The sequence below is a fragment of the Myotis davidii genome, unplaced genomic scaffold (genome assembly GCF_000327345.1).
Source record: "Myotis davidii unplaced genomic scaffold, ASM32734v1 scaffold115, whole genome shotgun sequence".
Lineage (NCBI taxonomy): Eukaryota > Metazoa > Chordata > Mammalia > Chiroptera > Vespertilionidae > Myotis > Myotis davidii.
In genome coordinates this window covers 4,022,572-4,031,666 of record NW_006291010.1, presented here as the reverse complement: position 1 = coordinate 4,031,666, position 9,095 = coordinate 4,022,572, and the positions used below count along the sequence as shown (strand labels likewise).

General features: G+C 34.5%; 1 protein-coding gene across 1 annotated transcript in view; it reads left to right on the top strand.

The window, feature by feature from the left end:
* Positions 1–9,095, top strand: part of SPATA16 (spermatogenesis associated 16) — a 234,774-nt gene that overhangs the window by 177,630 nt on the left and 48,049 nt on the right. The window contains exon 6 of the mRNA XM_006764120.2: positions 7,871–8,017. Within this exon, the coding sequence (XP_006764183.2) occupies positions 7,871–8,017 (147 nt within the window). The remainder of the gene's footprint in view (positions 1–7,870; positions 8,018–9,095) is intronic.

The following is a 9,095-nucleotide window of genomic DNA, read 5'->3' as shown; positions in this document are numbered from 1 at the left end:
TTCCAGCCGCCATCTTGGCTGGCAGTTAATTTGCATATCGCCCTGATTAGCCAATGAGAAGGGTAGTGGTCATACGCCAATTACCATGTTTCTCTTTTATTAGATAGGATAGACTAGATGTCAGATGCATGAAAATTTGTGCAAGAGTAGGCCTGACTTCCCCTGGCTGCCAGCACCGGCTTCTCTCCAGCACCAGGGCCCAGGCTTCCCTCATCTGGCCACCAGCAGGCACCAGGACCCAGGCTGGCTTCCCTCTGGCCACCACAGTCATCTGGGACCCAGGCTGGCTTCCCTCGGGCTGCCCGCAGGCACCCAGGGCCTGGCTGGCTTCCCTCCGGCCCCGGCTTTGTCAGGAAGGACATCCAGAATGACATCCGGTCTAATTAGCATATTACCCTTTTATTATTATAGATTATATCACTTTCCATATGTGTAACTGCAAACCTACTTTTGCCTCACCCTGTATATATTCTTAAAATATATGTAGAATTGTCCTCCAGGTTTTCTAAGAATCATAAAAATGCTATTTTCACCATTGGCATATTTCTGCAAGTTTCTTTTATTCAATATTAAACTTGTAAGATTAGTCCATGTTTATACAATATACTCTACTTCATTTATCTCTAGTGTTTGTGTGATCTACTTAAAATTTATATATGAAATCTAATATTACTAGTCATTTAAGTTGTTTCCAATATTTTGTTATTACAAACAAAAGTGGTATGAACATTTTTGTATGGTCTTCTTGTACACATGTTCAATAAATTCTCTGAAGCATACACTAAGGAATAGAATTAATTTCTGAATCATAAAGCATAAGCATCTTTAACTTGTTATACATTGCCAAATTGCTTATTAAAGTGGTTTTTTGTTTCACCATCCAAATACAAGTACAAGAGTGCCTATTGATATATATCATCATCAATCTAGTATGTCAGATTTTTTTAATTTTGCCAATCCATGAGGGGAAATGGTGTCACACATTTTTAAAAAGCAAATATTTCCCTGACTATTAATCAAGTTGCATATGTTGTGTCACTCATTGACCCATGGTTATATTTCCTTAAATGTTATACAAAATTGTTCTCAAAATTTTGCTAATTCATAAAAATGGCATTTTTACTATTTATATATTTCTGTAAGTGACATGTTCATATCCTTTGGTCATTTTGTTTCTGAATAGTTTTATTATTGATTTTTTTTAGAATTTTATATCTTATTCCAATCAAAGGCATGTCTTTTCTATGTTGTCTTTTGATGAATTAAAGTTTAAATTTTAGTGTTATTTTTTTTAAATTTTAATGCCATGCCTTGGTCTCATTTAAGAATACATCCCTACTCAAGTACATATACTCATTCATTCTTTTCTCTTGTTCTGTTATTCTGGCTAGGACCACAACACAATGTTAAATAGAGGAAGTGATAGCAAGCATCCACATGTTGTTCCAGATTCTAAAGCAAAAGATTTTTAAAATTTTACCATTTAATATAATATTTACTGTAGGTCTTTTAAAATATTATTTATCAGGTTAAGGAATTCACTATCTATTTTGCTAGATGTTTTCACACTGTTGATCCTCTCTATTGTATATTTGTTTGTTTGTTTCTTATTTCCTTCCATTCTGTTCTTATATTTATTTTTTCCATTATTTCACATTTTAGATACTTATTCTGTTATCATCTAGTTTCCTTAATTGGATTCCAAATACGTTATTTTTACTAAAGATAATACTCTTTGTAATACTTTAAGCAATAAAACAATTTTTTTTTTTAAAAAGAATGATTTTGGTTGCATCCCACAAATTGGAAAAACAACAGTTTTACTATATTTTATCTTAAAATAGTTTCTAAGGAGATATATGTAAAACTTTCAAATATATATATATATGTCTATATATTTAACCTTCAAAATGAAATTTTCTCTGAGCCATGGGCTTATTTACATATGTCATTCTTAACGCCTAAATTTTAGGAAATGTTTACTTATCTTTGTTACTGATTTTAACCTCATTTTATCATATTTTAAAACATAATCTAAACTATAAAAATTCCTAAATTTTTTAAGGCTTGGCCTATTGCCTAGTATATGGTTAACTTTCATTAATATTACTCTGATGCTTGAGAAGAATATACTTTTCTCATTATCAAATGCACTTTTTTTATCCACTAGACCAAGCTTGATGGATATGCTATTAATTTTTTATCTGCTTGATTAATTAATATATAGAAAATGTTGAGATAATCAATGATGGTAGTGGATTTGTCAATTTATTCTAATAATTTTGCCAATTTTTACTTTTTAAATTTTGGCTTAAAGTACATACACTTTTAATATTGTTAAACTTTCCTTATGAATTGTATATTATCATTACATAATTATGCTCTTTGGTCTTAATGTCTTCTGTATTATAATATATTTGTCTGATAATAATATAAAAACACTAGTTTTATTCTGATTTCTGGCATTTATTTTCACATCCTTTTACTTTCAAAATTTTGTGGCTTTTTATTTGGTGTTCTCTTAAGTTCATAACTGAACTTATATTTATTTACTTATTTATTTAGTCAGTCTCCGTCTTTTCACAATTCCTGACTTGCTTAAGTTTTTCAGGCAGTACTAGCATATAACTTCCTGAAACACAGGAATTTTTATCTGTTTTGTTCACTGATGTATCCTGTTATCTATATAACTTTCTCATACATCAAATGCAAAAATCAAAATATGCTATCAATGTTTTTGAAATTAGAAACTTTTATTATTTGGCGGGGGAACAATAATAATAACTGGGTTGCAAAGTTGCTGCCTTTTGCTCTTTTCTTCCTGGTGTGAATTGGTGGGTAACTTCCAAGATGGAAGTATTGGAATAAAAAGAAGCATAAGATAAAACTCGGAGAATGACTGGGAAAGAAGTAATGACAAAGTGTTGGCATTCTAAAGGCACTGCAGAAGTTAAACTCTGAAACTGATCAGTAAAAAGAAGTCATATAAAACTGACATGGCCCCAACTTACACTGAGAAATTGGGACCTTTAAAAATGAAATTTTGCTTTAACTCAAAATGTCAGAACATTTTGTTATGGACAAAGGGCAGATAAGTGACATAGACACCAAAAAATGAAAAGGAAATGAAACTTAGAGAACGGTGATGCTAAAACACTAAACAAATTTGCTTGTTTCTAAAAGAGTTCTAAAATCTCTATCACTTTTTTTAATTGCTTTATAAAGTTCATTTACAATCTGCTGGATATGGTTATGATGAGGTGTCCAACAGAAAATACCAATAAAAATGATGGCATCTATGTTTTGTACTTTACTTCTATAAAGCTCAAATTTTACTTTATGGATTTTTAACTTGGTAATGAATAATGTTATCCTTCAAATATATCGATGAGTCTGCTTATCTACAATCAACATCTCATGTTTTTGCAGCTGCTTTTCTGGTGTTACTGACCAGACAGTCTCTATTAATGCAGTTTTCTTTTGTGGCTAAGCGTCTATATTTGCCAGAGAACAGGCTGCAGCAAGGATACAATCTGAATGCGAAAATAATTTTTCCATCCAGGCAAAGTTACTCTGTTTATTTGAACATCTACTTCACTGAGTTATCTGTTACAGACTATTTTACCTCACTCACCCTTTCTAAGTTAAACAGAAATTACTTAAGGTTTCGGTAAAACGAAGAACAAAGACTGTGAGATATTTATTTCTAACTTTAGTAGCATAAATAAACCATATCTCAGAAGCTCTGGCCATTACATTTATTTTGATTATTTAAAGCTATATTTTAATTTGGATTATTAAAACTTCAGCTTTTGGAAAAGTTTATTTTTAGATTCAATTTAAATATTGATTAAACACCAAGTTCTTGGGGCATGAACATAATTTGGAGATGTGATCCTCAAGAAGATGAAAACTTGTTGGGAAGATAAGATATAGCCCCATAAAACATTAGGAGAGCCACTCTAAACTATAGAGTCTAAAGTATAGACAGTATAGATGTTCTTTAAGAGTTTAAAAGGCATAATGAAATATTCAGGAAACTCTTCATAGACAAGATGAGACTTCAATTATGTGCATCTAAAAGGATAATGGTCAATTTGAATACAAGCAAAATGGGGAGAAAATGTAGGTAAGTTCTTAGGGGAGATTTCTAAGAATCCCCATCAGCTTTGTGCTCACGCACCAGAATGAGATTTGTGCTCTTAGCGTCACCTGTTCTTGGGCGTGTTGGCAAATGGCGCTGATGGGATGTCTGCGCTCTGACGCCCTGCGTAGGTATTTCTGGGTAGAAAAGCACAAAAAAGAGCTCTGAAGCAGAATAAGCAAAGGCTGGTACAACTTAGTGAATCAGTACAGCAACTGATAAGGTTGATGCTGGAGAAAACATGGGAACTGGGACTAGATGGTGAGATACACACAGTTGAGAGCCTTGAATACCAGGAAAGAAGTCACTGGAGTTCCCAAGGATGAATGTGACGACGACAAAGGCAGTAATCCAGAGCTACTCATTGGGGTTTGTGTGGAGATATATTGGCAGGAAATGATACAGGTGGCAAGGCAATGAGGCTGGTTGTAATCCAGATGTTATGTGATCAGAAATTTGACCAGGATGGGCAATGATAATGCAACGAAAAGGGTTAATAGGACATGTATTGCAATGGTCATATTTAATTAGTTTTTTAGTCTCTCTAAATGTTAGGAAATAGAGGAAAGAAAAGTCAACAGTGGCTTCAAAATTTTAAGCCAGAATAATTGGTGTGAACACTGGTTATCCTTGTAGCATATTGGTAAAAAGTAGGGACAAGGGGTGTTGTGGTGATTTTAAAAATCACTTTTAAGGAATACATTTGCTCTGTTGGCATTTGGAAATGCTGTATTGGAATTTGGTGATAACTTTCAAATGACACTATAGCTTTGATTCCCAATCATTTGGTTAGAAGTACTAGCTAAAGCCACAGTCCAGAGAAATTCCCCCCGAGTGTATGTTTGAAGAACATATTCATGAGCCAGAGACAGCTTGGCAGAGTCCTGAACGAGAAAGCAAGAGCAGAAAGGGAGAAACAGGACTCAGTATGTATGTATGTGCAGGAAAGAGGGGGAGACACAGTCACATAAAAAGAGACAAGGAGATGGAGACAGAGACAGGAGGCAGAGAGACAAAGAGAAAGAAAGAGAACAGACTATCACTGAACTTTAAGAAGGTGACTTTGAGGAGGAGGAACACAACAGTACAGAAAGTCAAAGAGCATGCATGACTTGGGGATCTGCTAATTGGTCAGTTTCAGCTGCCTGTGGTACAATAAAATATTTTAATGAAGGGCAAACTTTCATTAACTTCTTTTGCAGAGAGTTAGACATGTTTTATTTAGAAGAAAAAATTAAATAATATGTTGCTGTAAGAAATTTAATCTACAAATCTATCTTTGATATTCTTTTTTAAAGCATTAGTTTCCCTCATGGTAAAAATTTGGAACTGCATCACACCTGCAAATTGACTCTTTTAATAATAAGTTTGGTCATAGTCATTTAAATTTCATCTCCAATTGTGATCAATTGTAAAGGAATGCATTAAAGGATTTATTTGTCCAAAGTTTCCTTCTTACATGACAGGAGCAAAGAAGATGTTTTTAATCAATTCAACTTTTCCTATCAAAGGACAACATAATCTGGTTAACTTTCATATCCATCAGAGGCACAGGGTTTTTCGGACGTAGGTAGAGGTTTATGAGCATAAAATTGAGAACAATTAGCACTCAAATTAATGTTACATGAGATTCAACATCTGGTAAGTGTTTCATCATTTTGGGTCATAGACCACCTGCTAGGCTGAATGTTCACACAACTGCAATTTTCTCTGCATACAAATGGAATAAGAATGATAGTTTTAAAAATGTATTTTCTAAGTTTAACAGAATGTATGTAGGGACCTCTCACATTTTAAAACTTCTACTAGAAATTAATTTTAATAATGTATTAAACACTCATAAGATGAAACATGGAGGGTCAACATAAACAGAAAACACTAGTACTTCTATTTCTGCAGCATATTTTATAATAAATTAGATATAATGCTCACATTTGTTTTGCTCATTATTTAATCACTGCCACTATTAGCATTGGTCTCCTCTTTAGCCACCAAATATTTATGAATAAGAAGATGTCAACTCTCAAAGGCTTTATATGTTAATTATATAACAGAGCCCTCAAACATCTGGATGTTTCTGGCAATAGAGCTACACCAGAAAATGCCAAATCTTGAGATACTTCCTGCAAAGCATTAAAAACACCAGTCCATGCACAATACACCCTAATCTATTCTGAACTTCAGGACTCTGGGACCTCCAAGATCATTTCAGTGTAGGCCTAAAAGTCTTACAGGTGTCGTGTCTCAGATGAATCCTTTCTGGTACCCTCAGGAGACTTCAGGATCTTAGGATCCAAAGACTTCAACAAGCTAGATGCACTCTGGGGGGTCAGAACAACCATAGAGCCTATCCACACCCACTCAAGGACCCTGTGGACATCCAGAGTTACCCAGGAAGCAAAAGACCTCTCTATAAGACAACCTGAGACACCATCAACAGCATAACCAGGAATCCTGGGCCATCTAAGTTAGGGAGCAAAACCAGATGAAAGAGCAAACCATAATCAGGGAACTGCTCTAATTTTATTAGCTTTAAATATTGGGCTTCTCAGTAAATTTTAGTTTTAACAAAGGGTTCTATAACTAAAGAAGGGTGTGGGTGGGGAGGGTAAATAAAAACTCATGGTTTATTTACTCTATCCATTTTTTTAAAAAAATATATATTGCAGATAAATAGTGAAGACTCTATTTGAACCATTACCCTTTGCATTCTTATTCAACATTAAAAATTGACCTTTAACTAAATTTTAATCGCAGGACATTAGGAATTTCCCCTTTCTGGCAGTGGTAAGTAGGGAGGACTCATTAACCTCCCTGCTCATCATCCTTTATTTAAGACGTTTTTTGCAATAAACCAAAGCCTTATTACTCAGAATGGAAATGAATTAAGTGAATCTGTGTTCCAAGACTCTATGGCTAACATTTGTCCCTGTCCCAAGAGTAATCTAGAGCCAAGCAAGCTATGACCAGAGTGCAGCGGTTAGGCCTATGGTCTCTGGAGTCAGACTGCCTGGTGTGAATCCTGCTTTGTCCACATACAGACTGTGCTCTTAGGCAAGTCACTTCTTGCATACCTCAACTTCCTATTGGGGATAACATCACCAATTTTGTAAAGTTTTCAAAACACAATGCACACAGAATCCTTCAAACAAGGGAAGGTAGAATAAGTACTCAGTAAATATTAGCTTTTATGGTCATTAAGAACTGAGTCTGTTTTAGAACCATTTTCATGACACTTGAATTATTTCCAAGTCTCATTACAAAAGTCAGTACATTTATCATTTTCAAATTTCCTTCTACAACTAGGCAGATGGTAACTAAATTAATTAGCTTTATATTTTAATTTTCACTTGGTAATTTCTCTTTTTCCTTTTATATAACATTACTTCCTTTCATCTCAAGCTATGAACAGAAAAACGAAATTCCCTTGAAAAGAGTCACAGAGGAAAATATTGAGGCTGCAAGTTGGTCCTAAAATTTCTACCAATTTGAATGTGGGGAAAGAGGAGCATTCATATGCCTTGTGTATGTTTATGTTTTCAGAAAAAATATAAATAATGAAATATAATTTTGATATATCAGCTATTTGACCTTTTGATGCATGCTTTTACATTGTGTCTTTAATGTTTGTACTTATTTTGTCCAAGTATACCTCCTGGAATCTAGGAACAAAATGCTCTGAAAACAATAATAATATAACAAAGTTCTCTTTCTGTTGTATTTCAGATCTTCAAGGACTCCACATGTTGCCTCAGACAGTTGACTGGTCATCTTTTTCTCTCCAACAATACCTCTTGACTCTTGGGTTCAGAAACAAAGAAGATGGGAAATTTTTGGAAAAAGTATCAAGTAGGAAGCTGCCAACATTTACAGGTAAATCACCTGGACTTACTATCTTTCAATAGTATTATAAGGTAGGAATTGTACATTATTTAAGTCTTATTCATCACAGGCTTAGCATACAGTAGGACCTGGGACCCCAAACTGTGTGTTGGGTTAAAATTAACTACTGCCAAACTTCTCTGTGGGTTAGTTAACAATACCTGGAATTCTGGTTCCAGAAAAGATTCCAACAAGGATGGACAGAACCTAGACATGGACAGAAGGTAGGCGCATAATCCTAGAGCGCCTACCTTCCTCACTCAGCCATCTCACCCAACCACACTATCATAGGGCACTCAACGAAGACACATTTTATCATCATCAATTAACAAATGTAAAGGAGATAGAGGAAGACATAACAGATGGAAGAACATACCGTGTTCATGGATTGGTAGAATCAACATCATCAAGATGTCCATCCTACCCAAAGCAATCTATGCACTCCCCATTAAAATACCAACAGCATATCTCACAGACCTAGAATGAACTCTCCAAAAATTCATCTGGAATAAAAAAAAAAGACTCCAAATAGCTGCATCAATCCTGAGAAAGAAGAACAAAGAGGGTGGGATCTCAATACCAAATATCAAGCTGTATTACAAAACCACTGTTCTCAAAACAGCCTGGTACTGGCACAAGAACAAACATATAGATCAATGGAATAGAATAGAGAATTCAGAAATTGACCCAAACTGCTATGCTCAATTAATATTTGATAAAGGAGGCATGAACATACCATGGAATCATAACAGCCTCTTTAATAAACTGTGTTGGGGAAAATTGGACACATACATGCAAAAAAATGAAACTAGACCACCAACTTACACCATACACAAAAATAAACTCAAAATAGATAAAAGACTTAAATATAAGAGGGGAAACCATAAAAATATTAGAGGAATCCACAAGCAGCAAAATCTCAGACATATGCTGAAGCAATATCTTCACCAATATAGCTCCTAGGGCAATGGAAACTAAAGAGAAAATAAACAGACGGGACTGCATCAAAATAAAACGCTTCTGCACAGCAAAAGAAACCATCAACAAAACAAGACAGCCCAATGCATGG